We start from the raw sequence: 22,882 nt of genomic DNA, 5'->3' as shown, positions 1-22,882 counted from the left end.
AATAAAGTTCGTTTTTAGACGATATTTCTGTGTATAGCACTATGTACAGCAAAGTTTAAGCAGGTTGTAAATCGTGGTCTGGAGAGCTATGTGCCTAGTAAGTGGATAAAGGATGGAAAAGATCCACCAGTGATACATAACTAAATTCGGAAGATGCCGAGGAAGCAGAGGCTATTGCACTCTGTTCAAAAGAGAACGCACAAATGACAAGCAAAGATTTCTGGAGATTCGTGCTTATGTGAAAAGATCTATGCGCGAGGCTACAACTACTACCACCGTCACACCTTAGCAAAAGATCTGGTAAAGAATCCGAGAATATTTTGGACCTATGTCAAATCGCTAAGTAAGTCTAATGCTTCCATTCAGTACCTTGTAGACCATTATGGTGCAGTAGTTAAAGATAGTAAAACGAACGCCGAAGTTTTAAGTTCACTTTCAATAAATCGCTCACACAAAAGTGCGAGCTATGGATGAAGGGCAACGGACAGATTCCACATTTCTAGATTTCCGGAAAGCATTTGACACGGGGACCCATTGCAAGCTGTTTACGAAGGTACGACCAAATGGAATAAGTTCACAGATCCGTGATTGGCTCGAAGACTTCTCAAGTAATGGAACCCAGTATGTTGTCCCCGACGGCGAGTGTTCATCAGGAACAAGGGTATCGTCAGGAGTGCCCCAAGGAAGAGTGATAGGACCGCTGTTGTACTCTATATACATAAATAATTTGGCAGACGGGGTGAGCAGCAATCTGCGGTTGTTGGTTGATCGTGCTGTGGTGTGTGGTAAAGCTGAGAGACTGTAGGAAGATACAAGACGACTTAGACAAAATTTCTAGTTGGTGTGATGAATGACAGGTAGCTCTATATGTGGAAAAATGTAAATTAATGCGGTTGAGTAGGAAGACCAGACCCGTTATGTTCGGACACGGTATTACTAGTGTCCTGCTTGACACAGTCAAGTCGTTTATATATCTGGGCGTGACGTTGTCGCAAAGCGATGAGAAACGCAACGTGCACGCGAGAGCTGTGGAAGGGAAGGCGATTAGTCGACTTACTTTTTATTGGAGAATTTTAGGAAAAGAGTGGTTCACCTGTAGAGGAGACGGCATGTAGGGCGCTGGTGCTACCTGTTCTTGACTACTGCTGGAGTGTTTTGGAGCCATACCAGGTCTGATTGAAGAAAAACATCAAAGCAGTTCAGAGGTGGGCTGCTAGATTTGTTACTGGTAGGTTCGAACAACAGTGTTACGTAGATGCTTCGCGATCCCAAGTGGGAATTTCTGGATGGAAGGCGACGTTCTTTTCGAAAAACACTATTGACAAAATGCAGAGAACCGGCTTTGAAGCTATCACACGATTGTACTGCGCATAACGAACACGAATAATATTAGGGCTAGTACAGAGGTATATCGACGGTCGTTTTACCCACGCTCTTGTGTGTGTGTGTGTGTGTGTGTGTGTGTGTGTGTGTGTGTTTTCAATATACAGCGTCCTTTCAAAGTTGATCGAAATCAGTGAATCACATGTCAGACCCTCCTTGTTACTGCTCTTCCTAGCCAACTACTGTATGATCGTCCCAAATATACGGTTATTTATGGTTTTAAACATTTAAACACTGGATTTTGCAAAGCAATGCCAATTTCGTTTTTGATTAAGTTTTCAAATTGCTGTAAGTGATTTCGAGCATCATTCGAAGGCACGGCAAGTGTTTCTCAAATCTATTTTATTTCCTACTTATAGACAAAGAATTTGACGGTTTTCTTTCAAAGAATGTTTATAGAAACGGATCCAGTATACAAAGTCGTACTGGGGCGCGAGTCTGACAGCAGATGGCGTTTTCGTCGAAGTTCGTACGATAGTAAAAATTATGCCGCTTCAGGCGCATTTTCATTCCATTGAGACATCCGTTATAATCAAGATGTAAAGCTCTCTTGATTAAATAAAAACAAACTGCATTGCACTGTAATTAATTGAAATTTAATGTCACCCAATTTCCAAACCACCATTAATTACTTCCATCGTGTAAAAGGAAAACGAATAATTCAACACGTCAGTGGCGATATATTCTTCCAGCAGCAACGACGACGACTACGGTAACACACTGATTGTACTTCGCAATATCTTTTAAGTGAAATCATTTAATACCACAGGCTGACGTTTTAGGGGGTTAAAACAAATCGTCTTTTGGCGCGCAACATCATCTGTAAACTATTTGCTGTACCGCCCATTGTTACTTCGTCACAACCGCTACGGTCCCTGGTGGGTGCAGCTCGGTGTCGGTCGAGAACATGTAACTTCCCCCCCCCCCCCCCCCTCCCACAGCTCATTGGCGCATTTGTTGTAATACTGCACAGCACACAAACTACCCTCCATAGCGATGAAAGGCAACAAACAACCCCAATAAATACTAGGTCAAATTATGCGTGACTCCACGTCCCTGCTTAATTATGTGATAATTCCCGAGATGTGCTTTGGTATGTGGCTGCCTTCACATTCTTCTGTATTAATACGCAGACATCTTACAGTTATCGAGAACGATTGATTAAGTTCCATTCTTCGAGCTGCGTTTCCCACCTCCGTCGCGCACCTCGGTATTGGAGGGGAGGGGCGATTGTTTTATTCCTCGTAATTAACACCTACAGGCTACACAGGTCATGTGGAGATTTGGTTCGACACAGCCATCCCATTAACAACCGAAAAGAAAGCGCGCAGTTCTTCTGTATTATATAATTGGTAGGTAGCGGTCATCAGCTGGTGGTGTTGACCGCGGTCAACCACTGCGAGGCACATCTGTGTTTTGTATCTTAAAGACAGCGGTTGAAAATACTGTGGTGTACACCAATTCGCCGGGCCGCTTCACCTGCTGACAATCCTTCGTGCCAAAATGTTGAAGTGTGTACACGGAACGAGCTTGAAATGGCCCTTAGAGGCACTTTGACTGTACAGTTATAAACAAGCCACAGTGTCCCCTTCGTGATTGGGGGCACAGGTAACTGTACTTCGCGATTTCTTATGATCAACAGCGTATTGAAAAAGAGGTTTCAGATTCCAACATGCAGTGAAGTCAAATGGGTGTGCAAAGCTTTCTTTGCAATTTATTTGAAATGGAAATGCACGCATAATTAAGTCTACTTGCGGTTTCTCCGGTGGTGAATCGGTCAATTCTGTATCGCCGGATAATAATCTCTATCAATAGCGTTCCTGCAGTGATGTAGACTCTGATGAAAGGTTAGAGTTTGTGACACGTATCTCCAATGTCTCAGTTGGAAGTGGAATGTTAGTCCAAGGCCGAGATCCGGGTAGTGTGTCCCTCACTCTCATATCGGCACGAAGCGTTAATGAGCGATAAATATTTGGAAATCAACCTTAGCCTATGTCCAAGGCAGCCACCGCTTCACCCTGCCCTCAGAAAATGGCAGTCACGTATAGAAGATAGAAACGAGAGTAGTGACTATTTCAATCTCCATGACATGAGCTGTCATCTGATAAAATAGGACTAGTGCTGCCCAGATACACCTCAGCTAGTTTTAATATCAGTAACATTTAGTAGTATCTCTTGCTTGGTTTCTTTCACGTTTGTGTGTAGCAACGTTCCGTCAGCCGAATCATCATTTTGAACAAAGAAATATAGTAGGTGATACCTGATGTTAGTGCTCTGGCTGCAGTTTCCGCAACAATCTGACTATGCCCGTGAATGAATGTACAGGAAGACACGATGAAATCAAAATTCTTCGAATTGGTTTTACTCTACGCATTATTCACTTAAACGCGTGCTGTAACTATTTAGCGAGAATTAAGGTAATTCACAGAAGAGCATAGTGAGAAATGGTCAAATAGTTCGGTCAGCTTACAAGAGTGTTAAGTTCAGTTACTAACAAATTATCTCAGATGTTTCCGTAACTAACTGCTGCACTGAACTAGAATGGACAAGTGACACAAGTTTCCCGGAAACTGGGAATCGTAGATCAACGAAAACTGCTGAAATTAGGCCTGAAGGGGTTGATGGAAGAAAAATTCCGCTAGGGAACATTCACTATGTACAAATTTTTGTCCTTCAACGTACCTTCCCCACTTCCCCGCACAGTGTCACCAAAATGTAAACCTTATGTAAGGGGGAATAGAAGCGTTGTTTGCATGTCCCGTATCATATTTTCCTAAGTTTCCCGCAATAATTTAGAGCAAATGCTGGAACAAAACCTTCAGTCAGACGTTCGCAATCGTCCCCCCCCCCCCCCCCCCCAATTCTTTTCCTCTCTAGTACTGTGCCGCTAATGACTTTTTCCATCCCTCCCTCCCACGCTCGCTCGCTCGCGTCACTTTTGAAAAGTTTGTAATTGTTATCAAGTTTAACCCCCCATGAACCAGGGACCTTGCCGTTGGTGGGTAGGCTTGCGTGCCTCAGCGATACAGATGGCCGTACCGTAGGTGCAACCACAACGGAGGGGTATCTGTTGAGAGGCCAGACAAACATGTGGTTCCTGAAGAGGGGCAGCAGCCTTTTCAGTAGTTGCAGGAGCAACAGTCTGGATGATTGACTGATCTGCCCTTGTAACATTAACCAAAACGGCCTTGCTGTGCTGGTACTGCGAACGGCTGAAAGCAAGGGAAAACTACAGCCGTAATTTTTCCCGAGGACATGCAGCTTTACTGTATGATTAAATGATGATGGCGTCCTCTTGGGTAAAATATTCCGGAGGTAAAATAGTCCCCCATTCGGATCTCCGGGCGAGGACTACTCAAGAGGACGTAGTTATCGGGAGAAAGAAAACTGGCATTCTACGGATCGGAGCGTGGAATGTCAGATCCCTTAATCGGGCAGGTAGGTTAGAAAATTTAAAAAGGGAAATGGATAGGTTAAAGTTAGATATAGTGGGAATTAGTGAAGTTCAGTGGCAGGAGGAACAAGACTTTTGGTCAGGTGAATACAGGGTTATAAATACAAAATCAAATAGGGGTAATGCAGGAGTTATTTTAATAATGAATAAAAAAAATAGGAGTGCGGGTTAACTACTACAAACAGCATAGTGAACGCATTATTGTGGCCAAGATAGACACAAAGCCCATGCCTATTACAGTAGTACAAGTTTATATGCCAACTAGCTCTGCAGATGATGAAGAAATTGATGAAATGTATCACGAGATAAAAGAAATTATTCAGGTAGTGAAGGGAGACGAAAATTTAATAGTCCTGAGTGACTGGAATTCGTCAGTAGGAAAAGGGAGAGAAGGAAACATAGTAGGTGAATATGGATTGGGGGGAAGAAATGAAAGAGGAAGCCGCCTTGTAGAATTTTGCACAGAGCATAACTTAATCATAGCTAACACTTGGTTCAAGAATCATAAAAGAAGGTTGTATATCTGGAAGAATCCTGGAGATACTAAAAGGTATCAGATAGATTATATAATGGTAAGACAGAGATTTAGGAACCAGGTTTTAAATTGTAAGACATTTCCAGGGGCAGATGTGGATTCTGACCACAATCTATTGGTTATGAACTGCAGATTGAAACTGAAGAAACTGCAAAAAGGTGGGAATTTAAGGAGATGGGACCTGGATAAACTGAAAGAACCAGAGGTTGTACAGAGTTTCAGGGAGAGCATAAGGGAACAATTGACAGGAATGGGGGAAAGAAATACAGTAGAAGAAGAATGGGTAGTTCTGAGGGATGAAGTAGTGAAGGCAGCAGAGGATCAAGTAGGTAAAAAGACGAGGGCTAATAGAAATCCTTGGGTAACAGAAGAAATATTGAATTTAATTGATGAAAGGAGAAAATATAAAAATGCAGTAAATGAAGCAGGCCAAAAGAATACAAACGTCTCAAAAATGAGATCGACAGGAAGTGCAAAATGGCTAAGCAGGGATGGCTAGAGGACAAATGTAAGGATCTAGAGGCTTATCTCACTAGGGGTAAGATAGATACTGCCTACAGGAAAATTAAAGAGACCTTTGGAGAGAAGAGAACCACTTGTATGAATATCAAGAGCTCAGATGGAAACCCAGTTCTAAGCAAAGAAGGGAAGGCAGAAAGGTGGAAGGAGTATATAGAGGGTTTATACAAGGGCGATGTACTTGAGGACAATATTATGGAAATGGAAGAGGATGTAGATGAAGATGAAATGGGAGATACGATACTGCGTGAAGGGTTTGACAGAGCACTGAAACACCTGAGTCGAAACAAGGCCCCGGGAGTAGATAACATTCCATTAGAACTACTGATGGCCTTGGGAGAGCCAGTCATGACAAAACTCTACCATCTGGTGAGCAAGATGTATGAGACAGGCGAAATACCCACAGACTTCAAGAAGAATATAATAATTCCAAAGAAAGCAGGTGTTGACAGATGTGAAAATTACCGAACTATCAGTTTAATAAGTCACAGCTGCAAAATACTAACGCGAATTTTTCACAGACGAATGGAAAAACTGGTAGAAGCGGACCTCGGGGAAGATCAGTTTGGATTCCGTAGAAATGTTGGAACACGTGAGGCAATACTAACCTTACGACTTATCTTAGAAGAAAGATTAAGAAAAGGCAAACCTACGTTTCTAGCATTTCTAGACTTAGAGAAAGCTTTTGACAACGTTAACTGGAATACTCTCTTTCAAATTCTGAAGGTGGCAGGGGTAAAATACAGGGAGCGAAAGGCTATTTACTATTGCTACAGAAACCAGATAGCAGTTCTAAGAGTCGAGGGACATGAAAGGGAAGCAGTGGTTGGGAAAGGAGTGAGACAGGGTTGCAGCCTCCCCCCGATGTTATTCAATCTGTATATTGAGCAAGCACTAAAGGAAACAAAAGAAAAATTCGGAGTAGGTATTAAAATTCATGGAGAAGAAGTAAAAACTTTGAGGTTCGCCGATGACATTGTAATTCTGTCAGAGACAGCAAAGGACTTGGAAGAGCAGTTGAACGGAATGGACAGTGTCTTGAAAGGAGGATATAAGATGAACATCAACAAAAGCAAAACGAGGATAATGGAATGTAGTCAAATTAAATCGTGTGATGCTGAGGGGATGAGATTAGGAAATCAGACACTTAAAGTAGTAAAGGAGTTTTGCTATTTAGGGAGTAAAATAACTGATGATGGTCGAAGTAGAGAGGATATAAAATGTAGACCGGCAATGGCAAGGAAAGCGTTTCTGAAGAAGAGAAATTTGTTACCATCGAGTATAGATTTAAGTGTCAGGAAGTCGTTTCTGAAAGTATTGGTATGGAGTGTAGCCATGTATGGAAGTGAAACATGGACGATAAGCAGTTTGGACAAGAAGAGAATAGAAGCTTTTGAAATGTGGTGCTACAGAAGAATGCTGAAGATAGGTTGGGTAGATCACGTAACTAATGAGGAGGTATTGAATAGGATTGGGGAGAAGAGAACTTTGTGGCACAACTTGACCAGAAGAAGGGATCGGTTGGTAGGACATGTTTTGAGGCATCAAGGGATCACAAATTTAGCATTGGAGGGCAGCGTGGAGGGTAAAAATCGTAGAGGGAGACCAAGAGATGAATACACTAAGCAGATTCAGAAGGATGTAGGTTGCAGTAGGTACTGGGAGATGAAGAAGCTTGCACAGGATGGAGTAGCATGGAGAGCTGCATCAAACCAGTCTCAGGACTGAAGACCACAACAACAACAACAACAACACAAGTTTAACAATGCCACGTACTAATAAAGATGTGCGTTTACCAACGATCCACATTTCGCCTACTGGAGCAAAGTGCTAGGAAGGAACGTGGCTTTCGCCGGATGGTGATCGATTATTTGTTTTCGTAAGTTCACGCTTTGCTTCTTAAATAAGCGCCACTTACTTGGTCTCGTGTTCGATTCGTTGTTACTGACTCATATTCTTTGCGGAAGAAAATGTTCCGAGTCCCACTTGGCCTCTGGAAGCAGGTGACGTGATTCAACAAATAAACAGTAATGTGGGCATGATAGCCGCCGAAATGAGGATTGGACCAGGCTGTGAGCCACAAGATATTTCTTTACCGTGCCTTACGTGCGGGCTACCGGAACCGAATGGTTGCCTTGAGCAAATTCGTCAGTCTTACACGAAAAAGACGCGCAAATGAATGTCACATACGCCTACCTTCCGGATACATTCTCGAAGCCACGCATAACTGTTTATCACAATGGTTCTTAGAAACCATGAAATGTTGATCGACAATTGACACTCTATTACGAAGCTGCGAGCAGTGTGTATGGGGAAGTTACTTGTCCCCAAATCCATAAAACTAGAGCAGACTATTGTGGCAGCAAGCTTCTCTCGTGGAAGAACACATTCACACGCGCGCTCGGTTCAGTTAGAAAACGTGAAGTACTTCTTTCCGCTGAAATTTGATGCAGTTGCTCTCTCGTCGCTACGGGCGAGCATTCGTTTTGCGGGCGGGCACGCGCGCACAAATTTTTTGCAGCTTTGTTAGCCCAAATTTACTTCCTCGTGGAAAGTGAACAGCACCACGAGGCGATAAGGATGACGTCATTTGTATTCTCAGATTGCGTGCTCACTCATCCCATTTCTCGTGCTCCCGGAACCGGGCCAGCGCGATACATAACGCTGAAATTCTCGGGACAGCCCATGTTGTCTGACTGTGGCTAGACACGGTAACAGTACTCCTATGTAAAATATTCAGTCCGTTAAATCCCCAGAAACTGTATGGTCTTACTGACATTAGAGATCTTCGTTGCAAGGCTGTAAAGCTGACGCTGAATCCAGTCATCTTGTCGTAAATTCGTTCGAAGTTACAAACTTCACTGTAGATGATAAGAATGGTACTGTTACGCAAAAGCACAGTACAATTGTACGCCCTTAGTTAAAAGTACTGATTGCGAAGATTGTTTATTGATGAAACAGTTTCTTCAGAAAGAAAAAAAGTTTTGTAGTGTGATGCACGGCATTCCATTCATATATTACAGTACTCGTTGGAGTAATTTATGATAAGTGTACATTGATGTATTCATAGACCCGTTTGGTCAAATGTTTGAGCAGAGTGAGAACAATCTCTGTTAGTTACACAATGGTGTGTTTTTTTTTTCTTTTTTTCCATAGTCAAACGAAGAAAGTGCACTGGGCAAATAGTGTATCAAATTGACAACCTTTTAGTCTACTTTTGCAACAAACAAACAAAAAGCTTTAATCAGGGCAATTCAGGAAAACTTTGTGGTTTGAGGGGAAAATAGAAATCTTTCACGAACAAGTGCGCACTAAGAAAATGAAGTGCGAAAAAGTTCATATTTTCAAGGCGTAAGTATTTTGCGCATAAAAATTTGGGTTGGTGTGATGCTTAACTTTCAAAATGGTTTCCTTCGAATCAAGTACTAAAGTCAGGGCATTTCGAGAAGAGAAACCGGTAGGAAGGCAAATGAGGTGTCGCGTTTTCTGGTATAAATTTGAAAATAAAATAATTAGAAAAAATTTCGATCAAATGTTTTGTGAAATAATTTGTCTAAAACGAAGAAATAAAATAGGCTGGAGAAACGTATGACGTGCCTTTGAATGATGCTCGAAATCATGTGCAGCAAATGAGGTATGTCAAATGTTTTCTTAATCTACTCTTTTTTTTTATTTCTTAGATTTAGACAGATAATTTCACAAAACATTATCACCTTTATTGTGCGTGGGAGACTTTTGGTGCTGTATGGTGATGTGCAGTCGCCTTCAGCTTGCAGTCTACGTCTGCATCCGTACTGCACAAGGCACCGTATGGTGTGTCGCGGAGGATCCCGTGTACCACTGCTAGGCATTTTCTTTATTGTTCCAATCACAATTGGAACGTACGGAAAAGAATCCGTGCGCTTCCGAAAGGACTCTGACTTCTCTTGTATCGTCTTCACTGTCACTGCGCGAGATGAATGTTTGCGGTCGGTCGCAAATGCCGGTTCTTGAAACTTCAGTTGTGCTTCGCGAAAAGGACGTTTCATTACCTTCGGGGATTCCCATTTCAGTTCACGGAGCATTACGGTAACATTTGTGTGTTTATCGAACCTACTCTTCTCAAATCTAGCATCTCGCCGCAGAATTGCTACGAATTCTTCCTTTAATCCGACCTCGGGGAATCGCAAACCCAAGTGCGGTAATCAAGAATGAGTCGTACAAGAGTCCCGTACGCGGCCTCCTTTATGTATAACTTACACGAATTCTCCCAATAAACCTTCCCTACTACGGATCTTTTGTGTTACTTCCATTTCATATCGCTTTGGTGTTACACCTAAATATTAAGTCGACGTGACTGTTAAACAGTACACCGCAACTTCCGTATTCGAGCATTACAGATTTGTTTTCCCTACACATTTTCATTACCTTGCATTTTTAAACATTGAGAGAAAAATGCAATTACACGAAATAGAAATCGTATTAGGTGCATTGTGCTGCTAACTAATGCCAGGTACATATCGGCAACCTCAGTAGTCGTTAGACATCGTCAAAGAGCAGAATGGGGCGCTCCGCGGAACTCTGACTTCGAACGAGGTCAGGTAATTGGGTGTCACTTGTCACACGTCTGTATGCGAGATTTCCGCACTACTGAACATCCCTAGGTCCACTGTTTGCAATGTGATAGTGAAGTGGAAACGTGAAGGGACGCGTACAGCACAAAAGCGTACAGCCCGACCTCGTCTGTTGACAGAGACCGCCGACAATTCAAGAGGGTAGTAATGTGTAATAGGCAAGAAGACTTGGATTTCATGGTCGAGCGGTTGCTCATAACCCACACATCACGCCAGTAAATGCCAAACGACGCCTACCTTGGTGTAAGGAACGTGAACATTGGACAATTGAACATTGGATAAACGTTGTGTGGAGTGAGGAATCACGGTACGCATTGTGGTGATCCGATGGCAGGATGTGGCTATGGCGAATACCCGGTGAACGTCATCTGCCAGCGTGTGTAGTGCCAACAGTAAAATTCGGAGGCGGTGGCATTATGGTGTGTAATTGATGTTTCAAGCACCTTCTAGCTTCCCACTGTTGAAGAGCAATTCGGGGATGGCGATTGCTACTTTCAGCACGATCGAGCACCTGTCCATAGTGCACGGCCTGTGGCGGAGTGGTTACACGACAATAACATCCCTGTAACGGACTAGCTCGCACAGTCCTGACCTGAATCCTATACAACACCTTTGGGACGTTTTGGAACGCCGACTTTGTGCCAGGCATCACCGACAGACATCGCAACCTCTTCTCAGTGCAGCACTCCGTGAAGAATGGGCTGCCATTCGCCAAGAAACCTTCCAGCACCTGATTGAACGTATGCCTCCGAGAGTGGAAGCAAACATCAGGGCTAAGGGTGGACCAACACTATATTGAATTCCAGCATTACCGGTGGAGGGCGTCACGGACTTGTAAGTCATTTTCAGCCAAGTGTCCGGATACTTTTGATCACATAGTTTATATCAGTACTTCGAAATGGGGCACTGTATCAAACGCTTTCCGGAAATCTAGGGATATGGAATCAGCCCATCTATGGTACGCAGGAAATCGTTCTAGAAAAGGGCAAGCAATAACGGGCTACTCACTAAAGCATATTACTGCTTCGTGGCTTAAACCGTGTGCGCCTGCGCTAGAGTTAAAACCCAGTGCCGATTCAACCTGCTCATCCCGAATAGCGGCAATCCCATCCAACGCTCGTTATTTTACATTTGTATGTGTTGGCGGTCAGTGTCTCATCACACAAATGACCATCTCGTCCATAAAGAGGATCTGCAAGATCATCGAAAGCAAATAAGAGATTTGGTTTTTAATTTAGGGCTTTTGGGTAGTCTCTGATCGCCAGGTACTTAACGCCACCACATCTCCTACCCTTGCCGGCCAAATACTGGCATTCGAAATGTTTTTTCAGCATCAGGATTCGAAGTGGAGACGGGTAGTTTAATCATGAAGTCTTACAGTAATTGAACCAAATTTGTTCGCCTTATCCGAGTGTACGCGGAGTTGAACGTAAGCCAAAATTTAATAGTGGACTGGAACTCGACCGCGAATCCCTGCCTTGCGCGGGTCGAAGGGCGTCTCGCAGAAAGACTTGAAGGTTACACTTGCTGATGGTTCCGCTCCACATCAGAAGTTACTATGAGTTGAATGAAATGAAGTGACCGCGTCTGGAGTTGTTCAGTCGCCTGGTGCAAGTCTCTCTTCGACGTCCATCGTCGATGAAGATTAGATGAAATAACATACACACCCAGTCTCCGAGGGAAGAAAATCTCCACCCGAACCCGGCAACCCCGTCATCTGTTCTGTCTTAAACGGATCCATCGTGGTATTGTGTAAGAGTTGATTCGTTATATTCTTCGTCACAGGTCTTAGACTTGTACAGTCACAAAACCTGTGAAAAAAGTTCCAAAGGAGAACCTCTGTGCCAGGACACACAAGTAGTTGAAAAGGAAGAGGGTCGAAAGCTTATTGTGGCAGCTAGTATTTCGTAGCAGTACTGTAAACACCAACAATCTATGAAACTCTGTAGATTTTTGTTAAAATTTAATTTCGTAGACAGTAGGTTAGCAATTTACGGAAGTGTACCCAGAAAGTTGAGTTGGGTGGGAAGGGAACAGGGAGGCAACTCGTATTAGTTTCATGGAAAGGATACGGATGACGGAAACTGAGTAAGTTTCCTTAAAAAACTGTGCTCGTGTATGATGAAAGCACTTTATAATAGCCCTTTATAAAACCTGTTTCGTTGTTTTGCGTTTTTTGAGTGGTGGGCTGCCTGCAGGTACATTGCTTCAAAGACAGCGTTAAAGGGCAATACCGAAGAGGTGTAAGCAGTGCAAACATTTTAAGAACTTCATCGTATACTAATGTAAAAGTTTTACAAATGGGCGAGTGTGCTTCCCAATTTGCATCCTCTCGATACGACTTATACCAGATAAGATAAAAAAAAATACCCCTGTTCTTCTGCGCCTTCGTCGTTTGAGTAAAGCCTCTCAGCTCCCGGGTCATTTTCACGAAAGGGATCGTCAATCAATTTCAATTTCAGAAAATAAGAACGGGACAAAATGATAAATGTGTAACGCTACTTTTAAAATGTCGAAGCGGTTTGCGTTTTGCCACAACAAAGAGAAGTGTGATGTTACAGTATGTACCTACGACCTACTACTTTAGACGACGGGCGGGGTGGGGGCAGTGGAGGGGGGTACTCTGAAATTCAGAGTAAACAGTTTCTTTGTTCATTACAGGATTCTCATACACTTCTATAAGCGATATATTTCGAGTGACTTCACTAAACCTCTCGTTCAGATAGTTGTAATATTATTACGTAGGTGGTTGTAATGAGACAATACTATGGCTGGTTTGTTTGTGTGGCCATCCTTCGCAGCAAGCATATAAATACTTGTTTTGCAAATCAAACTGCCTTTTCCTGGCTTCTTGAAACTGACAAACTCTTTATGTCACAGGCGGCAATTCTTTTTAGGCCCCCCTCTCACCCTGGATAAATTTCTACGGACGTCCACGCCTATTCACTGAGAGAGTATGTTGTGTGGGATTTCGACATATTACTTTGGTGTCAGATACAGCGATTACTTTCAGTATTAAGATTTATTACTGTTTGACTGGTAACATGAGAACAACCATCGTGAACTGAAAGTATAACGCTCCTGGAAGCTTTCAAACCCATAGTCATGTGGCTTTCCAGTTGCAGCGACTTAAGCGGTGAATTGCAAAATAGTTTCAAGATTTGAGCACAAATGCCTACGTATACAGTTAAGGCCTTCGTACAGCTGATTCTGAATTTATACGTCTTTGTGGCGGGGCAGGTTGCCAGTAAGGTTTGCGAATACCTCTTTCATTTTCCAGCATATTCATTACCTTAACACACAATGTTCGAACCAAAGTTCATATATAAGCAAGGAAGATGGACAGTGTGTAGTTCGTTTTATTATTCACAGTATAGTATATTGGATTTCAGCCACATTTGCACTTAGAATCATTGCAAATCTTGGGGAGGGACGAGTCAGTTAAGTTGAGATGGTTTGCCTAGTTTCATTCAATAACGTCATATGGATAATGTTCTGGCGTAGCTCATTTTTAAGAAAGAAAAATGTTTATTGCCCAAAACTGTACTGTAAGAATAAAATGCGGCGCTCGCTCACAATCATCTTGTAGACATTTATTCAAGCAGTTGGGCATTCTCATTAAAACTTCGTATATTTATTCTCTCGTGACGTCTGTTGTGAATAATCCTTTACAGTTCAAAAGGAACAATGATGTACATAATTACAATACGAGATGGAAAAATGACATTTTATACTTGACATTAAGGTTGTCTTTCGCAGAGAGAGTGCACAATGCTGCAACAAAAAATTTTGATCCCTTGCCCAGTGATGTAAAATTTGACATACAGCAAAATAAAATTTGAAAAACAATGTCAAAAAGTTTCTCCTTGACAACTCCTTCTACTCTTTGAAAGAATTTCTGTTACTGAAATGTGTAAGGGGTGGTGGGAAGGACTTAAAACATTTGTATTTTTTCTTTTTTTTTTGGCAAAAAACTTGGAAATGTTTAGAATATAACCATATGTACAAAATTGCGATTTAAACGTAAAGACTTGTTCCACATCATTGCGCTCTATAGTGCAAAATGATCCCTGAAACATTGCACTAACCAACCAACTTACTACACAACAACCACAGAAACTTACGATTATTTCACGCTAATCGACGCCACAGTTTTTACGTCGCCATCTAAGCTGTTTTAAATTATTTTCGGTACCTGATGATGAACTATGGCTTTTCTTACTGTGGGGAACTACCTTCACTTTTTTCCCCCTTTGGATAAGGTGGAGGACGCAGCTTGCCCACTATCGCCCTCGCCCCACCCCTCCCTCCCACCCGCCCTCGCAAGGTACACTTCAGTGCTTGCCGTGGGAGGGAGGGAGGGGGGAGAGGGAGGGAGAGAGAGAGAGAGAGAGAGAGAGAGAGAGAGAGAGAGAGAGAGAGAAGGGGGGGGGTGCGAATGTTCCAGTTGTGATAGTCCAGCCACGGATGCTGTCAACGTCGAATAGTTATGATCGCCTGCTCTGGCCCAGGGGTTCCATGGCAGCCCCTGCTCGGCGGTCTGACCTGGCCCCTACCCTTCCCACCTTTTTATTCTACTTGTTCTTTTATATTTGTCGTTTTTAATGTTTTATTGTTACTAAAACTGTCATCTCGTATGTGCTGCTGCTTCACGGACAGTGAGGTGGTGCTGGTGGGATGCAGAGGGTGCGTCTGTCATTGCATCCGATACTCCAGGGACCTCAGACTTCATTTTGGGCACAGCGGCTCACCCGGCTTTATCCCTTCATTACCTTCCTCCTCCATCGTGCTTTTATCTCTGCCCTATTGTCTTGCTTACAATCGGTTTTCCCAGTTTTTCCTTTTGTATCCTCCTTTCGAGGATTATTTTTGCTTCAACACATACAGGATGAAGGGACTGATGACCTCGCAGTTTGGTCCCTTTAATTCAAAGAACCAGCCAACCAGTAGCGGCGAGCACGTGGTGTAACAGGTGTCGGTAGCTGGGGGCAGACAGCGTAGCGCCACGCGGCAGACGGCGGCCGCCGCCACGGCCCACGCGGGAACAGACGCCGTAAACAGACGCGTCATTAAGTCATTGAGCGTGGCCGCTCGCTCTTGATTGCCGCCGCTGTCTCCTTCCTGGCCGCCGCTCCGTGCGTCACCGCAGCCTCCAGAAATAGCCGCCGCCGCCGCCGGGCTCTGAACCCGCAGATCTCAGTTTATAGATACTCCCTTGTTTCAGCTGCAGATTGTACTTGATCATTGAACTTTTTCCGTTCACGTGAAAATTAAAGTAAAGAACTTTAACATTACAGATCACGACGTCCCTGCTGTTAACCTTGCTTACTGTCGACGGCCCCACATTCTCTGAAGAGAACACTGACAAGTCTCAAGCGCGGATCCATGGGGAGACGACGGAATCGTCATGAACCTTCCTCCCCTCCAACCCCCCCGCCCCCACCCCCCACTTGCCCACCGTATAAATTTTAGTAGAAGCATTTATGTTATAGTGTACGTAAATATCCAAATTTCACAGCAGACTTTCTGAGTGTAAAGTCAAATGAAAAACTAGGAGTATCACATAGTGAGGAATGAAAGAACTTAGGAATTATGTTTAACAAAGGGTGCCTTACAGTTGATCATGTTGATAGGCTGGTGGCCTGATCAGTAACACTACAGCCAGAACAAGGCATTCATTCACTGGCTGACCAAACCAGTTGTCAACAAGAAATATGACAGGGTTAGTCAGTCTGCAGATAGAACTGGCAAACTACATGAAGTTGAGTAAGGGAAGACAAAAACAAAGACTTTCCAGTAATTACGAGTAGAAAAAACTTGAGTTTTACAATTTAGGGAGAAATGTTGAAAGAAACACCATTCCTTTCATTACTTGCTCATATGATCATAGTTTGTAGGCTAGTGTTTACATTGATAGTGAAATACTGATAATGAATATAAACTTCAGGTCATAGTTTACACCATATAAAATAATACTAGTGTGTTTGTTGACATAGTTCTTAAATAAATTGTATGATACATTTATTCCTATATTTCTGGGCGTAAGTTTTCAAAACTGTATTTTTCTGATTGGTCATTCCTTGGGCTAATGCTAAAGGTTTATTATTATTATTACTATTATTATTACACACAAATATTTTATGTACATTGTGTTTATTTCAACTGTATGTGTCTATGGCATGATGAAAGTGGTGGCGATTGCAAGTTGCCGGCCGGTGTGGCCGTGTGGTTAAAGGCGCTTCAGTCTCGAACCGCGTGACCGCTACGGTCGCAGGTTCGAATCCTGCCTCGGGCATGGATGTGTGTGATGTCCTTAGGTTAGTTAGGTTTAATTAGTTCTAAGTTCTAGGTCACTAATGACCTCAGAAGTTAAGTCGCATAGTGCTCAGAGCCATTTTTGATTGCAAGTTATATTTGGGAAGAGAGATACTGATGGTAGCTAATGTGACCCCCCCCCCCTCCCGTCCCTGGCACAAAAAAGTAGCTCCACAGCTGCCCCAGCTAATAGAAGACATAAGCAGCACCATGTCAGAATTGCAGCTTTCACAGGATTTGTCTATGACAATAAAAAAAATTACATAGAATATTGCTAATTTACCTCAATCCTTCGATGCTACATCCTATCGTCATACAGTGTGGCAAGACGTGCAGTCACTCAAAACTGTCTAGAGAGATGCAAAGCAACAACCAACGATCACAAAGTACACTCCTGGAAATTGAAATAAGAACACCGTGAATTCATTGTCCCAGGAAGGGGAAACTTTATTGACACATTCCTGGGGTCAGATACATCACATGATCACACTGACAGAACCACAGGCACATAGACACAGGCAATAGAGCATGCACAATGTCGGCACTAGTACAGTGTATATCCACCTTTCGCAGCAATGCAGGCTGCTATTCTCCCATGGAGACGATCGTAGAGATGCTGGATGTAGTCCTGTGGAACGGCTTGCCATGCCATTTCCACCTGGCGCCTCAGTTGGACCAGCGTTCGTGCTGGACGTGCAGACCGCTTCATCCAGTCCCAAACATGCTCAATGGGGGACAGATCCGGAGATCTTTCTGGCCAGGGTAGTTGACTTACACCTTCTAGAGCACGTTGGGTGGCACGGGATACATGCGGACGTGCATTGTCCTGTTGGAACAGCAAGTTCCCTTGCCGGTCTAGGAATGGTAGAACGATGGGTTCGATGACGGTTTGGATGTACCGTGCACTATTCAGTGTCCCCTCGACGATCACCAGTGGTGTACGGCCAGTGTAGGAGATCGCTCCCCACACCATGATGCCGGGTGTTGGCCCTGTGTGCCTCGGTCGTATGCAGTCCTGATTGTGGCGCTCACCTGCACGGCGCCAAACATGCATACGACCATCATTGGCACCAAGGCAGAAGCGACTCTCATCGCTGAAGACGACACGTCTCCATTCGTCCCTCCATTCACGCCTGTCGCGACACCACTGGAGGCGGGCTGCACGATGTTGGGGCGTGAGCGGAAGATGGCCTAACGGTGTGCGGGACCGTAGCCCAGCTTCATGGAGACGGTTGCGAATGGTCCTCGCCGATACCCCAGGAGCAACAGTGTCCCTAATTTGCTGGGAAGTGGCGGTGCGGTCCCCTACGGCACTGCGTAGGATCCTACGGTCTTGGCGTGCATCCGTGCGTCGCTGCGGTCCGGTCCCAGGTCGACGGGCACGTGCACCTTCCGCCGACCACTGGCGACAACATCGATGTACTGTGGAGACCTCACGCCCCACGTGTTGAGCAATTCGGCGGTACGTCCACCCGGCCTCCCGCATGCCCACTATACGCCCTCGCTCAAAGTCCGTCAACTGCACATACGGTTCACGTCCACGCTGTCGCGGCATGCTACCAGTGTTAAAGACTGCGATGGAGCTCCGTATGCCACGGCAAACTGGCTGACACTGACGGCGGCGGTGCACAAATGCTGCGCAGCTAGTGCCATTCGACGGCCAACACCGCGGTTCCTGGTGTGTCCGCTGTGCCGTGCGTGTGATCATTGCTTGTACAGCCCTCTCGCAGTGTCCGGAGCAAGTATGGTGGGTCTGACACACCGATGTCAATGTGTTCTTTTTTCCATTTCCAGGAGTGTAGTAAGCCTGATCGAGGCATCTATACAATAACCAAAACATTAGTGGTTTTGCCTCTTGTGTGGTGCTGCTGTTTCAGTAATAGACATTTTACGACTGTAGGCTGTGCATCTGAAATGTGGCTGTCAACAAGGAAGTGTACAGCATTCAGTGCTTAGATAAGCAACCACAATCCATCAGCTGGATACTGATATGCTCTTATAACAATCATTAGCAAATGATTAAAGGTTGGGCCCTCCCCAGATTTTGGCGTACTGTTATATACGCACTAGCAGACAAGCAATGCACGTTAGATTTATAAGGCACACTGAAACAAAACCTCAGCTTAAAAGCCATGGGACTGAAGTCGTGCAAAGAATCCCAAGATGGGAAGTAATAGTTAATGTGGTTAAACACCAGTTCGAAGCAGTTTTATTGTTATGCAGCAGCAGCAGCAGCAGCAGAGCTCCACAATCAACAGACTCCCCAGTCAACAAGAAATTGTAATGCTTACAATCATAAGCATCAAAGAAAAGTGCAATCTGTGTCATAAATAACTTATGGGTAAGAAGAGAGGAGGAGAGAACAAGACATGTCAGAAATGGAAAACTGCACCATAATTACAGGAAAGGTCACGGCAGCAATAATATCATGAAATTGGAAATTGCCGCACCCAGACATTGTACAAAACTTTTGGCTTAAAAACTGCAGCTCAGTTTGTGTCTGCCTCACTGAACGTATCAGTAACTTAATACCTTACATCAGATGCAGGGCATAACATAATGTTCACAAGAGAAGGAAACTCAGCAGATCATACCTCCCAATAAATATGTGTGCATGAAAAAAGTGTTCACATTGCATTTAACCAATATAGTGTATTTATATCTGATACAAATTAAAGCACAGGCAGGGGAATGGAAAGCATGTATGTTGTAATGACAAAGTTGCAAAGAATAATCACTACTGTTGATGTCCACTCAAGACTTCTCAGTGTGTAATGATCTTTGCCTATATGCATTTGTGGTGTTCCTGCAAATTTTCTAACATAATCTGCCCCCCCCCCCCCCTCTCTCTCTCTCTCTCTCTCTCTCTCTCTCTCTCTCTCTCTCTCTCTCTCTCTCTCTCTCTTTGATCTCTTGGGATCCAGCAAAGAACTGTCTGGTCCTGATAACACAGCCTTTGTACAATATGACAAGTGCTAATGAGTCACCTGTACCTAGAGAATCCTCTGTTTTTTGTGGTACAAAGAATCTCAAGGTAGGAAGCAGTAGTTAAAGTGGTTAAACACCAGCTTGAAGCAGTTTTATTGTCAACCAGTGCAGAGCTCCCCAATCATCAATGAACAATAGGCCAGTGTTATAATAAAAAAAAATAGCAATTTCTGTGTAGAGTAACATTCCTATAGACATAAATCATACCTACTTAGTATCCCAGTGTAAATGAGTATTGTTGTTTCATTGTGATAATAAGGTATCAAGTGAATTTAACAGCTTTGGTGCTATATCCAGAAATCAGTAGACAGTCAGTCATTGAATATTTTCTGTGCTGTTGCCAAGTTGAATTTATGGTGGCAGTGGTAGGAACAGGCTTCTGCATCCAAATTTGGGTGGGGTCCATTTTGTGTCACTAAGCAGTTGTTGCACTGGAATAATCATAAACCAAAAGCAGTCACACCTCAAGTAGTTATTGTCCACCATGCTGATGAATGACAGTATAGCTTCCTGAGTAACGTTTATATGCAGTGGATGTGTAATATTGTGTTAAGATTTCCCAGGATGCCTTTCAATAGTATCAGTTACTGATGCAGAATTTAAATGTAAGTGGTTATCATATATTTTATCTGCATTTCTAAAATGCAAATCTTAATTTTCATTGAGATGAAATATTAGTTAAAACAGTCCTTTGTTGGTGTGCAGCGTTACTACATGAACAGGTTCTGCGTAATATGTGGTCTTCATCTTGTGATGTATTAATTGCACAGCAATTCAGACTGGTTTTCCAAGCTTACGGTATCCCGACAATATGGCTGTGGAAAGAGAAATTCTTGGTTACACTAGCAAAAATGGCACATCATTGTAAAGATTGCATTTGAAAATATGTAATTTCTAAACTAACTCTACAATGTGCTATTCGTTGTGCCACCTTCAAAAACATTGTCAGTCACAGAAAAAAATTTCTGAGCTTTGAGTCCTAAATATGTTGATATCCTTGTTGTTGAACTATTCACTCACAGTAAAGATACTTTCAGAATGATTGCATTTAGTGGTTCAGTTTTTTGGAAGTGCAGCTTGCAGCATCAGTATTGTTCATGTAATGTAAGATTCCTTTTATGATTTCTGTGTAATCATAACATAAAGTTGACATAGGTACATTAAGAACAGATGACTGTTTTAAAATAATGTAACATTTGTGACATCCAGTCAGATAAAAATGCACAAAGCTCCTCTTTCCTCACTTTGTCTGATATGTGATAACAAATTATAAGTTTTATAACTCAACTGGTTAAATATTAAACAAGTAACAAAAAGTTATTGAATAAAACCTCTAGTATTCCAAACCATTTCACACCTAATACACTGACATCTGGGAGTAACTCTTCCAATACAGCAGTGACCTTATTAAAGAAATGCAGAAAAAAAGAACTGACTTTTACCAGACTTTTTCGAGTTCAGGAAAAACTGAAAAGGCAAAAAAATGCCATGTTTACAAGAGCAGTTTTGCTAACACTGCATGGACTCAAGTGAATTGCTAGTGAAAGAATCATTTTCACAAAGCATTTTTCCACATAAGTGAACTGAAAACTACTCAGTAAATTGAATATCAGTACAGTAATTTGTTGTTAATTAATTAGTTTACTTTTAACACTACTGGAAGTTCCTATAATTGTTAAGTCAATTATTGTCTAATGTTACGTTTTACGTAATAGGGTTTTTAATGTCTTGTTTGGAGTTCATACTGTTTCTCATTGTCAGTAGGATGTTAAACCATGTTCTTCATTCTTTCTTCAGTATTGATACATTCATATGTGCCTTACACAAATTATTGTTTGGTATTTTATAACCGTATGTGTATGTAAAATGATACTTTGATGAGAACCAGTATATTAGGGTGATGGTTGTACATAGTACTTTTGCTAAATTATGTATTTAACTCGCTTCACATAGCAAATTTTTCTTTATTTTGTTTCAGGTAAAAGCAAAGAAGCAGAAATCAAAAGAATAAACAAAGAATTAGCTAATATCAGGAGTAAATTTAAAGGAGATAAGACATTAGATGGTTACCAGAAGAAGAAATATGTTTGTAAATTATTGTTTATATTCCTACTGGGTCATGATATTGACTTTGGCCATATGGAAGCAGTTAACCTGCTTTCATCCAACAAATACTCAGAAAAGCAAATTGTAAGTTAAATAATTAGTAGTTATGACCTAATGTACGATGATGATGATGATGATGATGATGATGATGATCAGTGGTCCTAATTAAAATTTGTTATTTTAAGGGTTATCTCTTTATATCAGTCCTCGTAAACACCAACAGTGATCTCATCAAACTTATTATCCAGAGCATCAAAAATGATCTTTCATCAAGGTAAGAAATAAATATTAATGTCTAGCAAAATGTGCACTTACTATAAACATAGTAATGTATGTAACATTTGTATTGCAGGAACCCAGTTCATGTTAGTCTAGCACTGCAGTGCATAGCAAATATTGGAAGCAAAGAAATGGCTGAAGCATTTGGTCATGAGATACCAAAACTTCTCGTTTCAGGGTATGTGAAACAGCAAGATATATTGTAAAAAAAGCTAGTTTTTAGGGATTGTTTAGTCCAGTATTGTGTGTGTGTGTGTGTGTGTGTGTGTGTGTGTGTGTGTGTGTGTGTGTGTGTGTGTGTGTGTTTTAAATACATTGCAGCATAGTGATGCATGAGGAGTCAGTCTAAAGACTATTTAATTTAATTCATATTTCAGTATGATAGCATAGTAATCATTGAGAGATGTCTATGTTTGAACAGTGATAATTTTTTTACTATGAAATTACTTAAATGATTATTGCACTAGAAGTAATTATTTCAAACACATTGATGAGTGTGTGTGTGTGTGTTTTTTTTTTTTTTTTTTAAATTCTGAAGTAGATGTCTAAAACATGCTCATAAAATTTTAAAGTTACTCCATGCCTGTTTGTTTTGAAAATTTTAAAAATGATACAGGAACCACTCCATATTCCTATTCTATAGGACATTTCTGATGAAAAATAAAAAAAATGCATTAGCTTAAAAGTTCA

The 22,882-nt window shown here is 42.4% G+C and overlaps 1 protein-coding gene across 1 annotated transcript in view; it reads left to right on the top strand.

The window, feature by feature from the left end:
• The window catches only part of LOC126198440 (AP-2 complex subunit alpha), a 363,223-nt gene that overhangs the window by 206,987 nt on the left and 133,354 nt on the right, over positions 1-22,882 (top strand). Inside the window, exons 3-5 of the mRNA XM_049934762.1 lie at positions 21,786-21,997; positions 22,099-22,187; positions 22,266-22,370. Coding sequence (XP_049790719.1) covers positions 21,786-21,997; positions 22,099-22,187; positions 22,266-22,370 — 406 coding nt within the window. The remainder of the gene's footprint in view (positions 1-21,785; positions 21,998-22,098; positions 22,188-22,265; positions 22,371-22,882) is intronic.

Source organism: Schistocerca nitens, chromosome 8 (assembly GCF_023898315.1).
Source record: "Schistocerca nitens isolate TAMUIC-IGC-003100 chromosome 8, iqSchNite1.1, whole genome shotgun sequence".
NCBI classification, from domain to species: domain Eukaryota; kingdom Metazoa; phylum Arthropoda; class Insecta; order Orthoptera; family Acrididae; genus Schistocerca; species Schistocerca nitens.
The sequence above is the reverse complement of the archived record's forward strand: the minus strand, read 5'-3'. Positions and strand labels throughout refer to the sequence as shown.